The 27,578-nt window shown below is 47.9% G+C and overlaps 1 protein-coding gene across 8 annotated transcripts in view; it reads right to left on the bottom strand.

Annotated features, from left to right (window-relative positions):
* ARHGEF10L (Rho guanine nucleotide exchange factor 10 like) overlaps positions 1–27,578 on the bottom strand; it is a 111,706-nt gene that overhangs the window by 71,947 nt on the left and 12,181 nt on the right. For 3 of the 8 annotated variants that reach the window (XM_073656159.1, XM_073656160.1, XM_073656161.1), the window contains exon 2: positions 233–292. In XM_073656159.1, coding sequence (XP_073512260.1) covers positions 233–275 — 43 coding nt within the window. In that variant the 5' untranslated portion in view covers positions 276–292. Of the gene's footprint in view, positions 1–232; positions 293–412; positions 480–11,332; positions 11,389–11,972; positions 12,099–27,578 lie in introns of those variants that run through there. The other 5 variants (XM_073656163.1, XM_073656158.1, XM_073656164.1 and 2 more) reach the window with 5 other exon arrangements.

Here is a 27,578-nt window from a genome sequence, read left to right as displayed (position 1 = left end):
ATCACACACTGGGGGGGTGGGGTGGAGATATCACACAATGGGGGTGGGGTAGTCAGACATATTACATATCCCACACTGGGGGGTCAGTGATATTACATATCCCACACTGTGGGGGGGGGGGTCAGACATATTACATATCACACACTGGGGGGTTGTAGGCTGTGTTTGATATTAGTGAGCAGCACCCAGGGCGTCAGTGAAGGGTAGGGGAAAGGTTGTGAAGGTACTATACCTAGTGAGTGGAAGTGAAACCGGGAACTCTCTGCAGAATCCATCTTTCCTGGGTTTGGACCTGAAATACAGGGACAGACTAAGCACCTTCCCCCTGACAGGTCAGAATTCTCCCCCTAGGGAAGTGTGCTGGACCTGCTGTAAGCACAGAACACACAAGTCCTGAGCCAAGGACAATTACCTGAGTGTAACAACCACAACACAACACCCTCCCCTCACCCTGCACCACAGCAGTACCGGCCCTCCCCGAGCACCTACCACCTGTCACCTCATAATCAGCACCGCCCTGCTATACTGGGCGTCATTCTGTATGTATACACACTGCACAGTACCACTGCTCCTGTCCTGTATATATACACTGCACAGTACCACTCCTCCTGTCCTGTATATATACACTGCACAGTACCACTGCTCCTGTCCTGTATATATACACTGCACAGTACCACTCCTCCTGTCCTGTATATATACACTGCACAGTACCACTCCTCCTGTATATATACACTGCACAGTACCACTCCTCCTGTCCTGTATATATACACTGCACAGTACCACTCCTCCTGTATATATACACTGCACAGTACCACTCCTCCTGTATATATACGCTGCACAGTACCACTCCTCCTGTCCTGTATATATACACTGCACAGTACCACTCCTCCTGTCCTGTATATATACACTGCACAGTACCACTCCTCCTGTCCTGTATATATACACTGCACAGTACCACTCCTCCTGTATATATACACTGCACAGTACCACTCCTCCTGTATATATACGCTGCACAGTACCACTCCTCCTGTCCTGTATATATACACTGCACAGTACCACTCCTCCTGTCCTGTATATATACACTGCACAGTACCACTCCTCCTGTCCTGTATATATACACTGCACAGTACCACTCCTCCTCTCCTGTATATATACACTGCACAGTACCACTCCTCCTGTCCTGTATATATACACTGCACAGTACCACTGCTCCTGTCCTGTATATATACACTGCACAGTACCACTGCTCCTGTCCTGTATATATACACTGCACAGTACCACTCCTCCTGTCCTGTATATATACACTGCACAGTACCACTCCTCCTGTCCTGTATATATACACTGCACAGTACCACTCCTCCTGTCCTGTATATATACACTGCACAGTACCACTCCTCCTGTATATATACACTGCACAGTACCACTCCTCCTGTCCTGTATATATACACTGCACAGTACAGCTCCTCCTGTATATATACACTGCACAGTACCACTCCTCCTGTATATATACACTGCACAGTACCACTGCTCCTGTCCTGTATATATACACTGCACAGTGCCACTGCTCCTGTCCTGTATATATACACTGCACAGTACCACTCCTCCTGTCCTGTATATACACTGCACAGTACCACTGCTCCTGTCCTGTATATATACACTGCACAGTACCACTCCTCCTGTATATATACACTGCACAGTACCACTCCTCCTGTCCTGTATATATACACTGCACAGTACCACTCCTCCTGTATATATACACTGCACAGTACCGCTCCTCCTGTCCTGTATATATACACTGCACAGTACCACTCCTCCTGTATATATACACTGCACAGTACCACTCCTCCTGTCCTGTATATATACACTGCACAGTACCACTGCTCCTGTCCTGTATATATACACTGCACAGTACCACTGCTCCTGTCCTGTATATATACACTGCACAGTACCACTCCTCCTGTCCTGTATATATACACTGCACAGTACCACTCCTCCTGTCCTGTATATATACACTGCACAGTACCACTCCTCCTGTCCTGTATATATACACTGCACAGTACCACTCCTCCTGTCCTGTATATATACACTGCAAAGTACCACTCCTCCTGTCCTGTATATATACACTGCACAGTACCACTCCTCCTGTCCTGTATATATACACTGCACAGTACAGCTCCTCCTGTCCTGTATATATACACTGCACAGTACAGCTCCTCCTGTATATATACACTGCACAGTACCACTCCTCCTGTATATATACACTGCACAGTACCACTGCTCCTGTCCTGTATATATACACTGCACAGTGCCACTGCTCCTGTCCTGTATATATACACTGCACAGTACAGCTCCTCCTGTATATATACACTGCACAGTACCACTCCTCCTGTATATATACACTGCACAGTACCACTGCTCCTGTCCTGTATATATACACTGCACAGTACCACTCCTCCTGTCCTGTATATATACACTGCACAGTACAGCTCCTCCTGTATATATACACTGCACAGTACCACTCCTCCTGTATATATACACTGCACAGTACCACTGCTCCTGTCCTGTATATATACACTGCACAGTGCCACTGCTCCTGTCCTGTATATATACACTGCACAGTACCACTCCTCCTGTCCTGTATATACACTGCACAGTACCACTGCTCCTGTCCTGTATATATACACTGCACAGTACCACTCCTCCTGTATATATACACTGCACAGTACCACTCCTCCTGTCCTGTATATATACACTGCACAGTACCACTCCTCCTGTATATATACACTGCACAGTACCGCTCCTCCTGTCCTGTATATATACACTGCACAGTACCACTCCTCCTGTATATATACACTGCACAGTACCACTCCTCCTGTCCTGTATATATACACTGCACAGTACCACTCCTCCTGTATATATACACTGCACAGTACCACTCCTCCTGTCCTGTATATATACACTGCACAGTGCCACTCCTCCTGTCCTGTATATATATACACTGCACAGTACCACTCCTCCTGTCCTGTATATATACACTGCACAGTACCACTGCTCCTGTCCTGTATATATACACTGCACAGTGCCACTCCCCCTGTCCTGTATATATATACACTGCACAGTACCACTGCTCCTGTCCTGTATATATACACTGCACAGTACCACTCCTCCTGTATATATACACTGCACAGTGCCACTCCTCCTGTCCTGTATATATATACACTGCACAGTGCCACTCCTCCTGTCCTGTATATATATACACTGCACAGTACCACTCCTCCTGTCCTGTATATATACACTGCACAGTACCACTGCTCCTGTCCTGTATATATACACTGCACAGTGCCACTCCTCCTGTCCTGTATATATATACACTGCACAGTGCCACTCCTCCTGTCCTGTATATATACACTGCACAGTACCACTCCTCCTGTCCTGTATATATATATACACTGCACAGTACCACTGCTCCTGTCCTGTATATATATACACTGCACAGTACCACTCCTCCTGTCCTGTATATATACACTGCACAGTGCCACTCCTCCTGTCCTGTATATATATACACTGCACAGTGCCACTCCTCCTGTCCTGTATATATACACTGCACAATACCACTCCTCCTGTCCTGTATATATACACTGCACAGTGCCACTCCTCCTGTCCTGTATATATATACACTGCACAGTACCACTCCTCCTGTCCTGTATATATACACTGCACAGTGCCACTCCTCCTGTCCTGTATATATATACACTGCACAGTGCCACTCCTCCTGTCCTGTATATATACACTGCACAGTACCACTCCTCCTCTCCTGTATATATACACTGCACAGTACCACTCCTCCTATCCTGTATATATACACTGCATAGTACCACTCCTCCTGTATATATACACTGCACAGTACCGCTCCTCCTGTATATATACACTGCACAATACCACTCCTCCTGTCCTGTATATATACACTGCACAGTACCACTCCTCCTGTCCTGTATATATACACTGCACAGTACCACTCCTCCTGTATATATACACTGCACAGTACCACTCCTCCTGTCCTGTATATATACACTGCACAGTACCACTCCTCCTGTCCTGTATATATACACTGCACAGTACCACTCCTTCTGTCCTGTATATATACACTGCACAGTACCACTCCTCCCGTCCTGTATATATACACTGCACAGTACCACTCCTCCTGTCCTGTATATATACACTGCACAGTACCACTCCTCCTGTCCTGTATATATACACTGCACAGTACCACTCCTCCTGTCCTGTATATATACACTGCACAGTACCACTCCTCCTGTCCTGTATATATACACTGCACAGTACCACTCCTCCTCTCCTGTATATATACACTGCACAGTACCACTCCTCCTGTCCTGTATATATACACTGCACAGTACCACTCCTCCTGTCCTGTATATATACACTGCACAGTACCACTCCTCCTGTATATATACACTGCACAGTACCACTCCTCCTGTCCTGTATATATACACTGCACAGTACCACTCCTCCTGTATATATACACTGCACAGTACCACTCCTCCTGTATATATACACTGCACAGTACCACTCCCCCTGTATATATACACTGCACAGTACCACTCCTCCTGTCCTGTATATATACACTGCACAGTACCACTCCTCCTGTCCTGTATATATACACTGCACAGTACCACTCCTCCTGTATATATACACTGCACAGTACCACTCCTCCTGTCCTGTATATATACACTGCACAGTACCACTCCTCCTGTCCTGTATATATACACTGCACAGTACCACTCCTCCTGTCCTGTATATATACACTGCACAGTACCACTCCTCCTGTATATATACACTGCACAGTACCACTCCTCCTGTATATATACACTGCACAGTACCACTCCTCCTGTATATATACACTGCACAGTACCACTCCTCCTGTATATACAGTACATGACAGAACAATAATACATTACAGGACACCGAACATAAGAACAAAACAAGACGACAAATCACAGAAAATAGAAACAAAATAAATCCCCCCAGGAATATATATATATATATACAGGAAATAAATATTATAAAACCTATAAAACCCCCGGCCCAGCTTCATTCATACTACTATATACAATCCCACACAACGCTCACACCGTCCTATATACACATAAAACACCGTCCTATATACAAGATTATATACAATAAAACACTAAACCTAATATAACGTATATACAACCGGGAACTAACACTAACCTACTGGCCCCACTGCCGGACCTTAGTCACCCCCTTACCGCACCTCATTCACACCACAGAAAACCAAAAATAACAAGATATACAATAGTGACATGAACAATTTTTTTTTTTTTTTTTTTTTTATATTTTATATTTTTTTTGTAATTTTTAATATATATACATAAAACACAGCCCTACACTAACTATCCCGCCACCCCTGATCCAGCTCTGGCCACAAAGTTCAGGATTACTCCGAGCTAGGATCAGGCCCCAAAGTTTTTCCCCAGGCGGGGCCTGGACCAGGCCAGATCAGTCCTCTTATCACCGCCGATGAAAACCCCCCCAAATCCCCCACCCAACCTAACTAAAACCCCCTATTATACATTATATACAATATATACAGAACACAACCTACACACTCACCATCCAAGGCTCAAGTTCGATGCCGGCAAACCTTCTATCCAGGAGACAGAAATACAAAACAAAAATCTAGGGTGAAAAGACATCGGCCCACCACCAGGATATAGGAGTACTACCGGACTAAGGCACCCTGAAGGAAAAGCCCCTCCAGAGACGGGCCGCCCTCCGGGCACCCAGTCTTTCATACTCCAGAGAACGTACCTTCACCAGGTCACCTAGGATGTTCCTACAGACTTCATCTACATGGAGGATTTTACTCTGCGTCGAGACTAAAACTCGTGCGTTCCACGTGAAATACCTCACCACTGCGCTGACTATGAATAAAGTGTCTCGGTCCCTTCTCCCAAGGTCTCCGAACGCTCCATAGGCCCACCCGGCGTAGGACAGAGTAGCCAGCCGCGGCCAACCAATGGAAGCCCCCACCCTGTTGTACACCTCTGTATTAAAGGGACAATGAAGCAGGAAGTGCTCCATGCTTTCCAGCACGTTAGCACAAGCCTCACGGGGGCAATTCCTGTCCTCGGAGCTCCTGTACTTCAAATTGTCCCTCACATACAGCTTACCATGGAAGCAGCGCCAAGTCAAGTCCCAGTACTTCTCGGGGATCCTGGTAGAATTTAACAAACTCAACCCAACCTCCAGATCCCGACTTGGGCAGTCTTTGAGGGCCAATGGACTCTGAAAATGAGAAAGCAAGACCCTCATATCGAGGAGTTTCCTCGGGAGGGACCTCACCTCCCACATTCCCAGACCCCACCGGCGGATCATTTTCAGAACCGGGGTAACATAAGCCGGGAGATGCCCGTGTGGTGTGCGAAGATCCTTCAATCTTCCCCCTGTCTCCCATTCCTGGAAGAAAGGCTGAAACCATCCCTTGCAGGAGAATACCCACGGAGGAGCCCTCTCTTTCCAGAGGTTTGCCACGTTCACTTTCAAGAAGGTGTTCACTAGGAACACCACGGGGTTCACCATATTCAAACCCCCTAGTCTCCTCGTGCGGTAAGTGACCTCCCGCTTGACTAGGTTCAGTCTGTTCCCCCATAACATCTGGAAGAACAGACTGTAGACCCGTGTCCAGAGAGGCTCTGGCAAGACACAGACGCTGCCCAGGTAGATTAGCAAGGGGAGCAGGAAAGCTTTGCACAGGCCAACCCTTTCCCTCAGGGTCAAAGACCAACCCCTCCATTGGTCCACTCTTTGGGCGACACCTTTGATTCTGCCTTCCCAGTTTTTCGTGGGGTAATCACCCTGGCCGAATTCGATGCCCAGGACTTTGGCATGTTCTTGGGGTTCGGGGAGGGTGTCCGGAAGATCAAACCCGGGATCTCCGCCTCCCAGCCAGAGACTCTCACACTTATCCTGGCTGACCTTGGACCCGGATGCCTCCGAGTAGCGCTCCACTTCTGACATCACCGCTGCTGCCTCCTCTTGCGAAGAAACAAAGACGGTGACATCGTCCGCGTAGGCCACCACCCTCAGGATAGTCTCCGGCGCCGCCCCGCCCATCCGCACCCCCGCCAACGGTCTACAATCGATCCTTCTGAGGAAGGGATCGATCGCAAACGCGTAAAGCAAAGGGCTAAGAGGACAGCCCTGACGGACACCGGATCCTACCCCAAAAGGTCGTCCAATCCACCCATTCACCAGAGGGAAATTCTCAGCCCCTGCATACAAGGTCTTAAGCCAGTCCACAAACCCTCCAGGCAGACCATACCTCAAAAGAGTGGACCAGAGGTACTCGTGGTTAACCCGATCAAAGGCTTTTGCCTGATCCAGGGTCAGCAAGAACCCCTTCCAGAGGCCCGCCCTGCCTTGCTCCACGGCCTCTCGGACACCTAGAACAGCACTAAAAGTGCTACGGCCAGGAACGCAACAGTGCTGAACCTCCGAAAGGAGCCGGGGTGCAAACTTCACCAGCCTGTTGAAAAGTATCTTAGCCAAAATCTTCCTGTCCACATTGAGAAGCGCTATGGGACGCCAGTTCTCAATGCGTGACGGATCCTTACCCTTTGACAAAATGATCAAAGCTGACCTCCTTAATGATCTCGGCAGAGTGCCCGAGGAGAGACACTCGTTAAACACCTGAGTCAAGAGGGGGACCAAAGAGTCCCTAAAGGTCCTAAAGAACTCGGATGTTAAGCCATCCGGACCTGGCGACTTTTTGGGCCTAAGCCCATCGATCGCCAGTCTCACTTCCTCTTCTTTGATCGCTTCTGCCAAATCGCCCAGCGAGAGGTCAGCCCCTGGCTCAGGAACAGATTCAGCCAGGAAAGCCGACATCCCGTCACGATCAAGCTCCCTCCTTCCCAAGAGGTGCGAGTAGTAGGAACTGACAACCTCCAAGATCCCTGATCTGGACCTTCTCAGGGACCCCGTACTGTCCACCAGCCCCGTCACTATCTTACTATTCACTGACATCTTACAGTTTCTGTAAGGGTCGGGCGAGCAGTACTTCCCGTAGTCCCTCTCGAAAACCAAAGATGCGTGCCTATCGTACTGACACCTCTTCAGCAAGGACTTCACTCTGGAGATCTCCTCGCGGCTACCTCCAGTCGAGACAAGATGCTCGAGTTTCCTCCTCAGGCTCTGATACAGGCGATCCCTGTTCAGGCTTCTGAGGTTCGAGAGCTGCCGGAAGAATCTCGCCACCCGATGTTTGAACATCTCCCACCACTCCGACTTAGTGTTACTTAGGCCCAGCAATGGTACCTGGCTCTGAAAGAATTCCTCAAAAGACCGTCTTACAGCTTCTTCCTCAAGGAGTGATGAATTCAGCTTCCAATAACCTCTTCCCATCCGAGGAGTCTCTGTAACGTTCAGAGAAAACATAATCAAACAGTGATCGGAGAACTCCACCTCCACAACCGACAACGGCGAAGAGACGGCCTCCTCCTTCAAATAAAACCTATCTAGCCTAGACCTGCACTGACTACCTCTAAAAAAGGTGAATCCCGTGTCGCCCGGGTTGTGCCGGATGTGGACATCCACCAGGCGAGCCTCACTCACTATCCTGTTTAACGCGACGCAGTCATAAGCCAGCCGGTCTCCGGAACCTCCTCTATCACAGGATCTCGTGACATTGTTGAAATCCCCTCCGAAGACCACCTGCCGACTCGAAAATAAAAAAGGTTTGATCTTCAGGAAGAGACATTTGCGGTCCCACTTGGACTGGGAACCATAGATGTTAATGAGCCGAAGCTCTTGTCCCCCCATGGAGACATCTAGGATCAAGCATCTCCCCATTTCTAATTCGATCACTCGTCTGCATTCAACCGCTGCGGTCTTAAAAAGGACCGCCACCCCGCTATACGGCTCGGCCGCAAGAGACCAGTAGGAGGGCCCATGCCTCCACTCCCGCCTTGCTTTATGCAAGGTTGATATATCGGTCAACCTGGTCTCCTGCAAAAACAAAATGTCGGCGTCAAGTTGGCCGAGAAAATGAAAGGCCGTGTACCTTGCCGCATCTGACTTTATGCTGCAAACATTAATAGTTGCCAGCGTCAACGGGGTGGGTGCCGCCATCATGATTGATTGAATTAGATAGCCTTTTTCTTCCCACCACTGACAGTCCCAACCTCTTCCTCTGATAATGACGGGTTTTTAGTGCGCTTAAGACAAACAGATTCATCCATTCTCTCCTTACATAGATTCTTGCCCTCGTCTGGTGGTCCTGGGTTAGTCGTCCCCCCAGAGGGCTTTGTATTTGCCCCCCGAGAGGAAGACCCAGCCATCTCCTGAGCCCCAACCACCTTGTCCGCAACCTCCGGCCCCGGGTCCCCACTTCCCCCCTCCAGAGGGAGGTCCTGGAGAGCCCCGAACCGGTTGGAGAGATCCACCAGAGGGGGGGCGGCTGAACCCTCCAATGGCGCTTGGATCATGGCCAGAGAGTCAGAGGGGTCGCACTCCAAAGAGGCAGCTCGAGACCTGGTCCCCCTCCTACCTCTGGCCGTTTTCCTGTTACCCTTTTTCTTTTTCTGTGACCACTCCCCCTCTCCCTCATCTAGACTGTCACCAGAAGAGGGTTCCTGAGAAGACGTGGCGTCCTCTCGCTCTTCCCTTTCAAGTCTCTTGACTTCCTCGCTCAATTCACTGTCTTTAGGATCCTCAGCTGCAAGTGAAGTACCTGGGTCAGAGTTTAGGGACATTACTCCCTGCCCCCTGTCCCCACGGCGCTTCTCCTGCCGCCTGATGGTGGATGGCGGCAGCTTGCTCCTCACCGGATCCCTGCCTCCCCCGCCCCTACTGGTCCCTTCACCGGCAAGATTAGTCCCGGCTTGCGCCTGTCCCACACTCGCCGCTTTCAGGACCGCATTGGCGAAGGAACGCGGACAGCGACTGAACGGGTGACCGAGGTCACCACACAAGTTACACCTAATCCTGCGACAGGCAGCAGCAAGATGACCGAGGTCCCCACACAGTGCGCATTTCTGGGTGGTACACTGCGCACTGAAGTGTGTGGGGCTACCGCACCTGTGACAGACCTTAGGCTGCCCCCGGTAGAAAATCAAGATCCTATCCCTCCCCAAAAAGGTTGAGGAGGGGATATGGGTAACAGTGTTTCCCGAAACCTTCAATCTCACCATGAAGGTCCAGGCCCCTGACCAGATACCATGGTCATCCAGATTCTTTTCGGGAATATTGGTGACCTCTCCGTATCTACTCACCCAGGTGGTAATGTCCATACAGGAAAGCGACTCGTTACTAGTCAGAACGGTCACTTTCCTGACTGAATCTTGGCGAGTTATTGCCAGGGGAAAGAGACCATGCCATTCGGGGCGACTCCGAGCCAGCTCATGGCGAGACCAGAAAAGCTCAAGGCCCTCCGGTCTCACGAAGCTGACATCGAAGTAGGAGGTCCCGTAGGGATGGATCAAGGCAAAGATGTCATATGCCGCAAAGCCCATCCCCAGCAGGAGCTCAACCACCTTCGACCTATCAGGACAGGCATCCTTGCTTACCCACTGGAGACGGACCACGTTCCTACGGTTACTCCTCTGCCCCGTTGTCGGCAGAGACCAGACAGTCTCTGCCCCTCTATCTCGGAAGGCTGAAAGACCATGTCTCTCTATCCAGAAAGACAGATCAACCTCCCTCCCCTCTACAGTGATGGAGCTCTCCCCTCTCCTCAGGGCGTCCAGGAGCTGCTGTTGCAAGTCACCATCCCCAGGGCCACCAGACGAGGGCGCACTACTACCCCCAGCACTGACAGCTTCTGAATAGCTTTGGGCTGAAGTCCCCGCCAATGCTGGGGGGGCAGCGGGACCAGCACCTACTTCCCCCCCACCAACACCAGTGCTGCTCCCACCATTCACTCCAGTACTATTCACACCATTCGCAGGACCATTACTCCCATCGTTCACTCCACTACTACTCACACCATTCGCAGGACCATTACTCCCACCATTCATTACACCACTACCCCCAACATTTGCTACACCACAACTCCCACCATTCCCACAACTCCCAGCATTCATTCCACCACTAACCCCACCATTTGCTACATCATCATTCACTGCACCACTACCCCCACCATTTGCTGCATCATCATTCACTGTACCACTAATTCCACCATTCCTACTACTCTCATCATCTGCTCCACCATTACTCTCACCATCTGCTCCACCATTACTCCCATCATTCACTACACCACTATTTCTATTCTCTTTACTTGTCACCCCATTACCTCTGCTGTTCTCTGCACCTTCCACAGTCACCTCCATTCCTTCCTCCCTTGTGTCTGGTGTCTCTGCACTCACACCTGCTGGGCCGGGGGAGGGGAGCACCTCCAGAGACTCCTTTCCCTGCACCACCACACCCGTTTCCCTTTGGTTGCTGCTGGCTTTCTGCAGGTCGTCTGCTGGAGCGCCCCGCCCCCCTACTGCAGCATTTTGGTCCTTGTTCTGGCCAGACTGTTTTCTCGGCACCTCTGCCCGCCCTGCACCCACAGACTTTGGGGTCTTAGTGTCCTTTTTGGGCGCTGGGGCACACTGCCCCCCTGTCGCAGCAGTGTGCCCAGTATTCTTTGCTGATGTGTTTTTCACATCCTTCCCTGCCCCCCCAGCCCCGGTGATAACCGGCTTAGCCGCAGAGGGCAGGGTGGGAAACTCCACAGAACTCCCTATGTCCGGCGCTGTGAGTACCTCCACAGCCTCGCCCCCTGCACTGTTCCCCGCACAGATGGCAGCATCGCCGGACGTCCGCCTCCTCTCCCCACCTTGCCTCTGCCTCGAGCCCACTGCAGAGCCCGTGCCTTTAGGTTTGGTGGGGTTTAAACAGAAGGTGGCAGGCGCAACATCAGACATTGGTACATACTTATAACTCACCACCTCCTGTGCAGCTCCTCCGGTCTTCTTCTTCTTCCTCTTCCCTGTCTCCTCCACTGGTTTGTCCTCACCGAAGGAAAACCGCGTCAGGTCCACTGGAGACTCCAGCAGTCGGATCTCCCTCAGCAGTCCCCCTTCCTCCTCCTCCCCCGACACTCCAGCCTCTGCTGTGGGAGTCCTCTGCCCTGCAGGGAGACCACTTGAGCTCCGGCTCTGCCCCTCACTGGCTCCAGCAACTGAGACTCCAGTCACCTCTTCATCCTCCTCCTCCTCTTCACTAAGGACGCCGGCTGGCGGTTCTCCTGAGGTGTTTAACCCCTTCATTTCTGAGAACCGCCGCTGGTTCTTAAACCTCTCCAGGAAGGGACCTGCGCTTTTCTCAATCCCCTCCCGGAGGAGCACTAACCTGACCACCTCGTCTCTGAGGGCTTTAACCCTCTGGGAGGTCGCGGGTCTCTCCTTGTTGGACGCCCGGGTGTTCAGGACCCGGGCCTCCCTCAGCTCCTCTTTCAGCTGGGTTAGTGCTTTGCCGGCGTCCTCGTACTCTCGCAACGTGGCGACCACTCGGGAGGAGAAGGAACTTGTGGACTCGCTGGAGCTCATCTCCCCCCAGGATCTTGCTGGGCTCTTGTTCCTGGGGCCTGGGGTGCCCCGGTCTCCCTCTCTGGGCTGGCGGTGAACAGTCTCGGGGTTGGAGCAGGTAGATGTGCTCTTCCTCACCCTTCCCGATCTCCTCACTCCCTCCTGGGCCGGTTGTTGAGGCTCCTTCTCCCCCGCCGGCATAGACCGGGGGATAGGAGGCTGGGAAGCCATGCCGGCCTCCCAGTAGGCCTGCCTCTCCCTGGGGAGAAGAGAGGCAGACAACGACCCTCCTCCTGGAAGTGCTTGGGCTCAGGAGGCAGGTGCTACTCTCAGCACCACTCCTCCTGTCCTGTGTATATACACTGCACAGTACCACTTCTCCTGTCCTGTATATATACAATGCACAGTACCACTTCTCCTGTCCTGTATATATACACTGCACAGTACCACTCCTCCTGTCCTGTATACATACACTGCACAGTACCACTTCTCCTGTCCTGTATATATACACTGCACAGTACCACTCCTCCTGTCCTGTATATATACACTGCACAGTACCACTCCTCCTGTCCTGTATATATACACTGCACAGTACCACTCTTCCTGTCCTGTATATATACACTGCACAGTACCACTCCTCCTGTCCTGTATATATACACTGCACAGTACCACTCCTCCTGTCCTGTATATATACACTGCACAGTACCGCTCCTCCTGTCCTGTATATACACTGCACAGTACCACTTCTCCTGTCCTGTATATACACTGCACAGTACCACTTCTCCTGTCCTGTATATATACACTGCACAGTACCACTTCTCCTGTCCTGTATATATACACTGCACAGTACCACTCCTCCTGTCCTGTATACATACACTGCACAGTACCACTTCTCCTGTCCTGTATATATACACTGCACAGTACCACTCCTCCTGTCCTGTATATATACACTGCACAGTACCACTCCTCCTGTCCTGTATATATACACTGCACAGTACCACTCCTCCTGTCCTGTATATATACACTGCACAGTACCACTCCTCCTGTCCTGTATATATACACTGCACAGTACCACTCCTCCTGTCCTGTATATATACACTGCACAGTACCACTCCTCCTGTCCTGTATATATACACTGCACACTACCACTCCTCCTGTCCTGTATATATACACTGCACAGTACCACTCCTCCTGTCCTGTATATACACTGCACAGTACCACTCCTCCTGTCCTGTATATATACACTGCACAGTACCACTCCTCCTGTCCTGTATATATACACTGCACAGTACCGCTCCTCCTGTCCTGTATATACACTGCACAGTACCACTTCTCCTGTCCTGTATATACACTGCACAGTACCACTTCTCCTGTCCTGTATATATACACTGCACAGTACCACTTCTCCTGTCCTGTATATATACACTGCACAGTACCACTCCTCCTGTCCTGTATACATACACTGCACAGTACCACTTCTCCTGTCCTGTATATATACACTGCACAGTACCACTCCTCCTGTCCTGTATATATACACTGCACAGTACCACTCCTCCTGTCCTGTATATATACACTGCACAGTACCACTCCTCCTGTCCTGTATATATACACTGCACAGTACCACTCCTCCTGTCCTGTATATATACACTGCACAGTACCACTCCTCCTGTCCTGTATATATACACTGCACAGTACCACTCCTCCTGTCCTGTATATATACACTGCACACTACCACTCCTCCTGTCCTGTATATATACACTGCACAGTACCACTCCTCCTGTCCTGTATATATACACTGCACAGTACCACTCCTCCTGTCCTGTATATATACACTGCACAGTACCACTCCTCCTGTCCTGTATATATACACTGCACAGCACCACTCCTCCTGTCCTGTATATATACACTGCACAGTACCACTCCTCCTGTCCTGTATATATACACTGCACAGTACCACTCCTCCTGTCCTGTATATATACACTGCACAGTACCACTCCTCCTGTCCTGTATATATACACTGCACAGTACCGCTCCTCCTGTCCTGTATATACACTGCACAGTACCACTTCTCCTGTCCTGTATATACACTGCACAGTACCACTTCTCCTGTCCTGTATACAGTGGTGGCCAAAAGTATTGGCACCCCTGCAGTTCTGTCAGATAATACTCAGTTTCTTGCAATCACACATTCTTTGGTCTTATTCTCTTCATTTAATTTTCTTGCAAGGAAAAAACACAAAAGAGAATGAAGCAAAAATCAAATCATTGATCATTTCACACAAAACTCCAAAAATGGGCCAGACAAAAGTATTGGCACCCTCAGCCTAATACTTGGTTGCACAACCTTTAGCCAAAATAACTGCGAACAACCGCATCCGGTAACCATCAATGAGTTTCTTCCAATGCTCTGCTGGAATTGTAGACCATTCTTCTTTGGTAAACTGCTCCAGGTCCCTGATATTTGAAGGGCGCCTTCTCCAAACTGCCATTTTGAGATCTCTCCACAGGTGTTCTATGGGATTCAGGTCTGGACTCATTGCTGGCCACCTTAGAAGTCTCCAGTGCTTTCTCTCAAACCATTTTATAGTGCTTTTGGAAGTGTGTTTTGGGTCATTGTCCTGCTGGAAGACCCATGACCTCTGAGGGAGACCCAGCTTTCTCACACTGGGCCCTACATTATGCTGCAAAATTTGTTGGTAGTCTTCAGACTTCATAATGCCATGCACACGGTCAAGCAGTCCAGTGCCAGAGGCAGCAAAGCAACCCCAAAGCATCAGGGAACCTCCGCCATGTTTGACTGTAGGGACCGTGTTCTTTTCTTTGAATGCCTCTTTTTTTTTCCTGTACACTCTATGTTGATGCTTTTTCCCATCTACTTTTGTCTCATCTGACCAGAGAACATTCTTCCAAAACGTTTTAGGCTTTCTCAGGTAAGTTTTGACAAACTCCAGCCTGGCTTTTTTATGTCTCGGGGTAAGAAGTGGGGTCTTCCTGGGTATCCTACCATACAGTCCCTTTTCATTCAGACGCCGACGGATAGTACGGGTTGACACTGTTGTACCCTCGGACTGCAGGGCAGCTTGAACTTGTTTGGATGTTAGTCGAGGTTCTTTATCCACCATCCGCACAATCTTGCGTTGAAATCTCTCGTCAATCTTTCTTTTCCGTCCACATCTAGGGAGGTTAGCCACAGTGCCATGGGCTTTACACTTCTTGATGACACTGCGCACGGTAGACACAGGAACATTCAGGTCTTTGGAGATGGACTTGTAGCCTTGAGATTGCTCATGCTTCCTCACAATTTGGTTTCTCAAGTCCTCAGACAGTTCTTTGGTCTTCTTTCTTTTCTCCATGCTCAGTGTGGTACACACAAGGACACAGGACAGAGGTTGAGTCAACTTTAATCCATGTTAACTGGCTGCAAGTGTGATTTAGTTATTGCCAACACCTGTTAGGTGCCACAGGTAAGTTACATGATTTTTCAAAGGGTGCCAATACTTTTGTCCACCCCCTTTTTTAGGTTTGGTATGGAATTATATCCAATTATATCCAATTTGGCTTTAGGACAATTCTTTTTGTGTTTTTTTCATTGAAGACAAATTAAATGAAGAGAATAAGACCAAAGAATTTGTGATTGCAATCATTTTCAGGAAGAAACTGAGTATTATCTGACAGAATTGCAGGGGTGCCAATACTTTTGGCCAGCACTGTACAGTGCCCGATTGGAGGCAGAGCTCGGGGGTCCGCAAGTCATATGCAGAATATAGCAATTTCTGATATCAGATGCTGGGAGGTCAGGGGGCTTCACTTCATAAAATCACTTTGAAAGTTGGTCATAAAATGAGACCCCTGCACAGTCCCCATCTCAGAGGTGTAGGCATCCCCCAATCATTCCCTACAGCTGCACCCATCTGATTTAGTGCAGTGCAGAGGATTTCAGCAGTGTATCCACTGACAAGAAAATATGCTAAAATGTCAGGTAACAGCAGCACAGAGGATTTATGTGCAAATTTGTAAGGTTCCTAACATAAATTTAATTGCAAAGCTGCTCCACAGCAAACCACATAGAGGGCGTGAGGGGTGAGGGTGAGGGGTGAGGGGCGAGGCGCGGACATTCCACATCTGTGACAGCAGTTTAGTAAGTAAAAAGTCAGTAAAAAGTCAGAAACATGCTGCAAAAATTAGCCGAAAGTTCAGGTCAGTACCAGAACTCTACCCCAGCTTGAGCCCGAACCCCATAGAAGTCAATGGGGACCCAAACTCTGGTGACCCACATCTGTCCCCAGAACATCAGACCACATGGCTGTACCCGGAGATAGGATTATAGCAGCTCTGGATGTGACTGGAGTAGAAGAGAGAAGGCAGAGTGACCGGGAATAATGGCTTCTATGCAGGAACAGGAGCGGTGCTGGGGGATATCAGCAACCCATAACCCCGGGAATAATGGGATCTCTGTGTCCTGACTTGTTTCTCCACCGTCTCGAGCAGCCGCAGGTGAAATAACGAGAATATCTGCTCTCACAGCTCATCAACCTGCGGAGCCGAACTATCGAGTTCTGCCGGAATTCACAGCCGGGCCCAAGTGGAGAAACCTGACGACCAGGAAACAAGACTGTAGGTAACAGTGTCACTAAACCCTCATGCAACAGTAAAGACAACTGGGTGGAGTACCCCTTTAAATATGCAATTAGTTCAGATCATATCACTAATTAGTGATGTCACCACCAGGGGGCGGGGCTGACAACCTCTCACACATGTATACAGGCAGGATGTCAGCAGTGATAGATGAGGAGCAGGTGCTGCAGTATAAGGGGCGTGGTCTCATCATTATATCAGTGATGTCATCACCAGGGGGCGGGGCTGACAACCTCTCACACTGTATACAGGCAGGTTGTCAGCAGTGATAGATGAGGAGCTGGTGCTGGAGTATAAGGGGCGTGGTCTCATCATTATATCAGTGATGTCATCACCAGGGGGCGGGGCTGACAACCCCTCACACATGTATACAGGCTGGTTGTCAGCAGTGATAGAGGAGGAGCTGGTGCTGCAGTATAAGGGGTGTGGTCTCATGTCATTATATCAGTGATGTCATCACCAGGGGGCGGGGCTGACAACCTCTCACACATGTATACAGGCGGGTTGTCAGCAGTGATAGATGAGGAGCTGGTGCTGGAGTATAAGGGGTGTGGTCTCATGTCATTATATCAGTGATGTCATCACCAGGGGGCGGGGCTGACAACCTCTCACACATGTATACAGGCAGGTTGTCAGCAGTGATAGATGAGGAGCTGGTGCTGTAGTATAAGGGGTGTGGTCTCATGTCATTATATCAGTGATGTCATTACCAGGGGGTGGGGCTGACAACCCCTCACACTGTATACAGGCAGGTTGTCAGCAGTGATAGATGAGGAGCTGGTGCTGGAGTATAAGGGGTGTGGTCTCATGTCATTATATCAGTGATGTCATCACCAGGGGGCGGGGCTGACAACCTCTCACACATGTATACAGGCAGGTTGTCAGCAGTGATAGATGAGGAGCTGGTGCAGGAGTATAAGGAGTGTGGTCTCATCATTATATTAGTGATGTCATCACCAGGGGGCGGGGCTGACAACCTCTCACACATGTATACAGGATGGTTGTCAGCAGTGATAGATGAGGAGCTGGTGCAGGAGTATAAGGGGTGTGGTCTCATCATTATATCAGTGATGTCATCACCAGGGGGCGGGGCTGACAACCTCTCATACATGTATACAGGATGGTTGTCAGCAGTGATAGATGAGGAGCTGGTGCAGGAGTATAAGGGGTGTGGTCTCATCATTATATCAGTGATGTCATCACCAGGGGGCGGGGCTGACAACCTCTCACACATGTATACAGGCAGGTTGTCAGCAGTGATAGATGAGGAGCAGGTGCTGTAGTATAAGGGGTGTGGTCTCATCATTATATCAGTGATGTCATCACCAGGGGGCGGGGCTGACAACCTCTCACACATGTATACAGGATGGTTGTCAGCAGTGATAGATGAGGAGCTGGTGCAGGAGTATAAGGGGCGTGGTCTCATGTCATTATATCAGTGATGTCATCACCAGGGGGCGGGGCTGACAACCTCTCACACATGTATACAGGCAGGTTGTCAGCAGTGATAGATGAGGTGCTGGTGCTGCAGTATAAGGGGTGTGGTCTCATCATTATATCAGTGATGTCATCACCAGGGGGCGGGGCTGACAACCCCTCACACATGTATACAGGCTGGTTGTCAGCAGTGATAGAGGAGGAGCTGGTGCTGCAGTATAAGGGGTGTGGTCTCATGTCATTATATCAGTGATGTCATCACCAGGGGGCGGGGCTGACAACCCCTCACACATGTATACAGGCTGGTTGTCAGCAGTGATAGAGGAGGAGCTGGTGCTGGAGTATAAGGGGCGTGGTCTCATGTCATTATATCAGTGATGTCATCACCAGGGGGCGGGGCTGACAACCCCTCACACATGTATACAGGCGGGTTGTCAGCAGTATAGATGAGGGGCTGCTAGACGGCTTATCACTATGTAATGCACAGGTGACAGCCGTGGATTGTGAGTTTTGGGTGGAGAGGACCTTTGATTATACATTGGTGTTATATGCAAGGACTTATGACAAGCCTATCAGGTCAGTGATCACTATCTAGCAGCCGTTCAATCATGGATCCCACAGGGGTAGTAGTCACCCAGCTTTTCCAGAATCCGGACATCCATATACATCAACACAGATTTCTGCGGGCGCTATAGAGGCGGCCGTATAGATCGTCACCCAGGGAGTCCTCCGCAGTGTTACGTTCTGTCCCCTCCCCCATAAAACCTGCGTCTGCCCTAATATTGCACATGGCAGGAGTTTCTGCTCAATATAAATAAACACGACCTGTATAATTATAAAGTGATAATTATAGAAAATTACCAAATACATGAGACTGACAGATCGTCCTAAGTGCCGACGCCACCCCAGACCGGCACAATATGTCCCATATCACTGGGGTTACTCTGCCGTCATGTATGAGGGGATTGTAGCTCCAGAAGTATCATCTGCACAAAAACAGAACCACGGCCTGCAACAATGTAATATGGACTGTAAGCACACGGGATACAGAGTACTGAGATATACAGTCATGGCCGAAAGTGTTGGCACCCTTGTAATTGTTCTAGAAAATGAACAATTACAAGGGTAATTGTTCGCCATTACCCCGATTGCCACCGCACCAGGGCAATAGGGATGAGTGAAGGCAAAGCACCAGACTTGGAGCATCTCATGTGATGTGCCACTTCTGGGGCAGCTGCTGGCTGGTATTTTTTAGACTGGGAATGGCCCCAAAACTATTGACCCAGCTTTCTGACACTGGGCACTACATTGCCACCCATATTTTTTGGTAATCTTTAGATTTCATGATGCCTTGCACACAGTCAAGGCGCCCAGTGCCAGAGGCAGCAAAACCCCAGAACATCCTTAAATCTCCACCATATTTGACTGTAGGTAGTGTGTTCTTTTCTTTTTAGGCCTCATTCCATTTTCTGTAAACAGTAGAATGATGTGCTTTACCAAAAGACTCTATGTAGGTCTCATCTGTCCACAAGACGCTTTCCCAGAAGGATTTAGGCTTACTCACGTACTTTTTGGCAAACTGCAATCTAGCTTTACGTCTCTGTGTCAGCAGTGGGGTCCTCCGGGGTCTCCTGCCATAGCGTTTCATTTCATTCACATGTGGACAGATTCGTTTGCGCTGACACTGATGCACCCTGAACCTGCAGGACAGCTTGAATTTCTTTGGACCTTGATTGAGGCGGCTTATCCACCATCTGGACTATCCTGCGTTGCAACCTTTCATCAATTTTTCTCTGCCGTCCACGTCCAGGGAGATTAGCTACAGTGCCATGGGTTGTAAACTTATTGATCATGTTGCGACCGTGGACAAAGGAACATCAAGATCTCTGGAGCTGGACGTGTAACCTTGAGATTGTTGATATTTTTCAACAATTTTGGTTCTCAAGTCCTCAGACAGTTCTCTTCTCCTCTTTCTGTTCTCCATGCTTAGTGTGGCACACACAGACACACAATGCAGAGATTGAGTCAACTTCTCCCCTTTTTATCTGGTTTCAGGTGTGATTTTCATATCGTCCACACCTGTTACTTGCCACAGGTGAGTGTGAACGAGTATCACTTGCCTGAAACAAAGATTTTTACCCGCAATTTTGGAAAGGTGCCAACAATTTTGGAAAGGTGGCCTATTTTGGGGATTTCGTGTGAAATTATGTCCAATTTGCCTTTTTTTCTGTTTTTTTTGTGTTGTTTCAATACACACAAAGGAAATAAACAGGTGCATAATAAAACGTGTAATTGCAATCATTTTCTGGGAGAAATACTTCATTTTCTGGTACAATTTCAAGGGTTGCCAACACTTTCGGACATGTCTGTATATTCACTCCTCAACAATGAAAACCAAGAAATAGAAGTGGGTGATGAAAATCACGGGATGGAGACGTCACTGATCGGCAAATGATGCAAAATGAGAAAAAAAAATTCACGTCTGGATTTATTCAGAATTGCGTATGTGCAGCGTACAGAAGTCCAGGCACCTCCGGCCTCGGCTGCTGACACTGAAGTTACTAATTGTCATCTGAGGAAGGTTCTGCCGCTGAATGCACTTGTACCCTGTAGAATGTAAGCCCGCAAGGGCAGGCTCCTCTCCCCATTGTACCAGTCTATCATTGTTAGTTTACTGTAAGGCTGTGTTCACACGATGCGTATTTCATGCGTTTCCGCGGCGTTTTTGCAGTTGCGTAAACGCCGCGGAAACGCATGAAAAACGCATGGTAGAAGGGCAGCAATGTTCCCCAATGGAAATCCGCATGTGCTGTGCCCATGATGCGGATTTTTCCGCAGCGTTAACGCTGCGGTCAAAAATCCGCAGCATGTCAATTAATTTTGCGGAAACGCGGCGATTTCGCCGCCATTGACTTGCATTAGAACGCGCCAATTCCGCAAGACAGCATTTGTACTTGCGTAATTGGTGCGTTCTAATGTGCGGATGGTACCCGGGTGTGGAGGAGAGGAGAGTCTCATCCACACCCAGGTACCATTAAAAAAGCTGTAAAAAGAAGAATAAAATAAAAAATAAATGTATTCTTACCTTCTGTCGGCCCGCGCAGCGCTCCCGCTTGGTTCCCGGCACTTGCAGTGAGTTGTAGGACCTGCGGTGACGTCAGAGTCATGTGACGGGTCACGTGACGCTGACGTCGGCAGGTCTTTCAATTCAAAGTTGCCGGCAGCCGGGAGAACGGAGTGAGCAGGACAGCGCGGGCCATCAGAGGTAAGTATATACACTCTCTCGGTTCACACTGTATAAATCCATGCTGTTTGCATGGATTTATATAGTGTGACCTAGTTATCAAGCACTTTCCAGGTGATGCTAAAATCGCCTGGAAAGCGCTTGTCAATCTGCATGCGGAAACGCATGTGAATCTGCATGTGGATCCGCATGTATTCTGCAGGAAAAACGCATGCACAATCTGCATGCGTTTTTTCTGCCAGGGAGATGCAGAAATGATGCAGAAATTTTCTGCTTCATTTCTGCATCGTGTGCACATACCCTAAGTGATATCTGTATCTGGTATGTAACCCCTTCTCATGTACAGCACCATGGAATCAATGGAGCTATATAAATAATAATAATATACAATGTATCTGTAGAATGTAAGCCCGCAGGGGCAGGGTCCTCTTCCCTCTGTAGCCGTCTATCATTGTTAGTTCTTTACTGTAAGTGATATCTGTATTTGGTATGTAACCTCTTCTCATGTACAGCACCATGGAATCAATGGCGCTATATAAATAATAATAATATACAATGTATCTGTAGAATGTAAGCCCGCAGGGGCAGGGTCCTCCTCCCTCTGTACCCGTCTATCATTGTTAGTTTACTGTAAGTGATATCTGTATCTGGTATGTAACCTCTTCTCATGTACAGCACCATGGAATCAATGGCGCTATATAAATAATAATAATATACAATGTATCTGTAGAATGTAAGCCCGCAGGGGCAGGGTCCTCCTCCCTCTGTACCCGTCTATCATTGTTAGTTTACTGTAAGTGATATCTGTATCTGGTATGTAACCTCTTCTCATGTACAGCACCATGGAATCAATGGCGCTATATAAATAATAATAATATACAATGTATCTGTAGAATGTAAGCCTGCAGGGGCAGGGTCCTCCTCCCTCTGTACCCGTCTATCATTGTTAGTTCTTTACTGTAAGTGATATCTGTATCTGGTATGTAACCCCTTCTCATGTACAGCACCATGGAATCAATGGTGCTATATAAATAATAATAATATACAATGTATCTGTAGAATGTAAGCCCCCAGGGGCAGGGTCCTCCTCCCTCTGTACCCGTCTATCATTGTTAGTTCTTTACTGTAAGTGATATCTGTATCTGGTATGTAACCTCTTCTCATGTACAGCGCCATGGAATCAATGGTGCTATATAAATAATAATAATATACAATGTATCTGTAGAATGTAAGGCCGCAGGGGCAGGGTCCTCCTCCCTCTGTACCCGTCTATCATTGTTAGTTCTTTACTGTAAGTGATATCAGTATCTGGTATGTAACCTCTTCTCATGTACAGCGCCATGGAATCAATGGTGCTATATAAATAATAATAATATACAATGTATCTGTAGAATGTAAGCCCGCAGGGGCAGGGTCTTCCTCTCTCTGTACCCGTCTATCATTGTTAGTTTACTGTAAGTGATATCTGTATTTGGTATGTAACCCCTCCTTATGTACAGCACCATGGAATCAATGGCACTATATAAATAATAATAATATACAATGTATCTGTAGAATGTAAGCCCCCAGGGGCAGGTCCTCCTCCCTCTGTACCCGTCTATCATTGTTAGTTCTTTACTGTAAGTGATATCTGTATTTGGTATGTAACCCCTCCTTATGTACAGCACCATGGAATCAATGGCACTATATAAATAAATAATAATAATACAAATCATCAGGATTCGCTGCTGTCAGCTCCTGTGTAATCATTGACCAATGAAGTCCCTGATGTGATGGTGAAAGGAATGATGGATTTGGCCATTCGTCCACCTTCCATTTCATATTTAACACCATTCTGATTTTTAAACTAATATCAAAGAACACAATTCTACAAAATACAGTTTGCATCATATCTGCAACGTCATGCTACAGTTTGCAGAAAGCACTCTCTTACATATACAAGAAAATACTGAAGAAAGAGCCCAGAAACCTAAAGAGCCGCACCCTGCCTCAGTGACCTGTACCTAAGAGATAACAGACGTCCTGAGCCTGCGGGTCCACCCCTGAGCTGGTTCTAAATTCAAGATACAATGTGATTGGATAGTTCTTCAGCCTAACGCTTTATTAACCGTTTTCATCTGATGGAGCTGCACCTGTCAGTCATTGGCACATTCCTCAACCACGAATCTGCAAAAACACTAGTGCACGCCCTCATCATCTCCCGCCTCGACTACTGCAACCTCCTGCTCTGTGGCCTCCCTTCCAACACTCTTGCACCCCTCCAATCTATCCTAAACTCTGCTGCCCGACTAATCCACCTGTCCCCCCGCTATTCCCCAGCCTTTCCTCTCTGTCAATCCCTTCACTGACTCCCCATTACCCAGAGACTCCAGTTCAAAACCCTAACCCTGGAATACAAAGCCATCCACAACCTGTCTCCTCCATATATCTATGACATAGTCTCCCGATACATACCTGCATACATACCTCACAAGATCTCCTGCTCTACTCCCCTCTTATCTCCTCTTCCCACAATCGCTTACACAATTTCTCCAAATCATCCCCCCTACTCTCTACCCCAACATATAAGACTCTCGCCTACCATGGAAACCTTCAAAAGGAACCTGAAGACTCACCTCTTTCGACAAGCCTACAACCTGCAGTAACCACCGCACCACCATACCGCTGCACGACCAGCTCTACCCTCACCTACTGTATCCTCACCCATCCCTTGTAGACTGTGAGCCCTCGCGGGCTGGGTCCTCGCTCCTCCTGTACAAGTCGCCATCACGTTTTGTTCAAGATTATTGTAATTGTTCTTGTATGTATACCCCTTCTTCACATGTAAAGCGCCATGGAATAAATGGCGCTATAATAATAAATAATAATAATTGGCAGCAGGTGGAAACCACCAAAGACCGACCTTTTTGACTAGTCACCCATGTGGCTTGGTCCCAAATTGGCTTTTAAAGAAAAATTTTCTCTGGAAAGGCACAGCATTTCAGAGTGAAACCATGCAGCCAGTGTCTGATACATAATGCCCGCTGATCAGGTTGCATGTATCAGTTGTCAGGTTCCTCTTAGGCATTACATAATCTTTTAATTTAGAACAGCTGTTTATCATGTTGATTTTTAGTCCACAAAATTTGGTGCCGAAACCCGGGACTTGAAAGCGATAATAAACAGAATCAAGATGGGAGTTGAAGACTGGAGACCAGAAATGGGCCCATTAACATGGTGAGAAGCTTTTTCACTCATTGGATCTCCCTCCTCTGATCTCACTACGTCTCTTTACTGTTGTAAGTACAAGTCTTAAGAACCTGAAACAGCTGCTAATTGTCACTAATGTCTTTGGATATGCATGTGTAAGTGAATGTGGATGTTGGTATAATAACCACATCAGAGTGAAAGAGGTCATAGCAGAGTGATTATACTGTCTCAAGATGCCCGTCTATGGAGAGAGTGGGAGCAGTGATGTGCTAACTAAGAGGAGTCCACTGTCCTCAGTTTTCTATCTGTCAAGTAACTTGGCTCTAACCACTGCTGAAAAGGACAAAAAAAGTGAAAGAAGGTCGTGTGTAATTGAATGTAGTCTCCCAACTCTTTTACCTTGGTTTCTTGACATAAATACATGGGTATCCCCTATCCCTTGCCTTTGGACAACGTTGGTCTATGGGTGCGAGAAAAAAAACGGATGGGACACGGACCATCTGTATGGCGTTTAATTTTTATACTCACATCTCAAAAGAATCAGGAAACTGTATCAGCCAAGCACATGAAGTTCACAGCCAGAACCAGCCTGGCAACCAAAAAAAAAACAACAAAAATGATTTATTGATAGCTAGATAGACCCGGCGAATGTGAAGAGCAGTAACCTTCACAGTCGCTGGGTCTGTGGAGAGTACTGTGAGCTGGGAGTGACAGCTGCTCAAAGCCTATGGAGCCTCAGAACGAGGCGGCAGAATTGGGGAACGTCATGGGAAGCAATGGACTATGTCGGACCTGCGTGGGACCTTGTCTTTTAATAAATTGTTGAATGAGGGACAGTGTCTTGTTTATATTTCTCTTTTTATGTTTTTTTTTTAGGTTTCCATTTGTGGACTACGTCGGATTCCCTGAACTACGTCTCACCTGGATGTTTTTTTTTTTTTTTTATAAATTGGTGAACCAGGGAAAGTGTCGAGGGAGTGTTTTTTAAAACAAACTATATTTGTGTGTGTGTTTTTTACTTTTTAGAACTGGGTTAGTAATGGGGGTGTCTGATAGACACCTTTCCATTACTAACACCAGGGCTTGATGTCAACTGTGTTTTTGGACAATTCGCAGCTGATATAAACCCCCAAAAGTAAATAAAGTGATAATTATAGAAAATTACCAAATACATGAGACTGACAGATTGTCCTAAGTGCAGACCCCAACCCAGACCGGCACAATATGTCCCATATCACTGGGGTTACTCTGCCGTCATGTATGAGGGGATTGTAGCTCCAGAAGTATCATCTGCACAAAAACAGAACCACGGCCTGCAACAATGTAATATGGACTGTAAGCACACGGGATACAGAGTATTGAGATATACAGTCATGGCCGAAAGTGTTGGCACCCTTGTAATTGTTCTAGAAAATGAACAATTACAAGGGTAATTGTTTGCCATTACCCCGATTGCCACTGCACCAGGGCAATCGGGATGAGTGAAGGCAAAGTACCAGACTTGGAGCATCTCATGTGTTGTGCCACTTCTGGGGCAGCTGATGGCTGGTATTTTTAGACTGGGAATGGCCCAAAAACTATTGACCTTCCCAGCCTGATAATATCAGCTCAGAGCTGTCTGCTTTACCTTTGCTGGTTTTATAAAATAGGGGGAACCCCGCAACATTTTTTACATGTATTATATATTTATTAGGTTAAACAAGCAAATCTGCAGAATAAATTCCACATAAAAGGCAATTTTATAATAGGGGGGTTGTGAAATTACATATCTGCAGGATATCTATTCTATCTATTATATATTTAATATCTTTCCATCATCTATCTCTTTATATATGATTGCTTTATTATCTTTGTCAACTAGCTTTTAAGTTTACATCGAGAATTGTAGTATCTAAAAGATGATGCTAAAAACGCATTGCAGATAAATGTCATACGGATCACATATGGATCCAAGGTGAGAAAATAATCGCACACTCGCATTGCACTTGCATGACAATAGGTAAACGATACGGATGACAATGGGACCGATTTTTTTTTATACACTAGTGTAAGAATATACAGATACTGAGAATTACACCCTGTATACAGGACAGAAGAAGTGGTACTGTGCAGTGTACACACAGATACTCACTGTGCTGTTTGGTGACATGGTGTGTACCACACTCAACATGGACCAGAGGAAGCAAAGGAAAGAGTTGTCTCAGGAGATTAGAAAGAATATTATAGACAAGCATGTTACAGGTAAAGGTTATAAGACCATCTCCAAGCAGCTTGATGTTCCTGTGACTACAGTTGTACATATTATTCAGAAATGTAAGATCCATGGGACTGTAGCCAACCTCCCTGGACGTGGCCGCAGGAGGAAAATTGATGACGGATAATATGAATGGTAACAAAAAAGCGATCAAAGAAGAGGAAGTGAGACTGGCAATCGATGGGCTTAGGCCCAAAAAGTCGCCAGGTCCGGATGGCTTAACATCCGAGTTCTTTAGGACCTTTAGGGACTCTTTGGTCCCCCT

The sequence above is a fragment of the Phyllobates terribilis genome, unplaced genomic scaffold (genome assembly GCF_046119375.1).
Source record: "Phyllobates terribilis strain yellow unplaced genomic scaffold, ASM4611937v1 Scaffold_12__6_contigs__length_324123572, whole genome shotgun sequence".
Taxonomy (NCBI): Eukaryota; Metazoa; Chordata; class Amphibia; order Anura; family Dendrobatidae; genus Phyllobates; species Phyllobates terribilis.
This window is presented reverse-complemented; position numbering and strand designations above follow the sequence as displayed.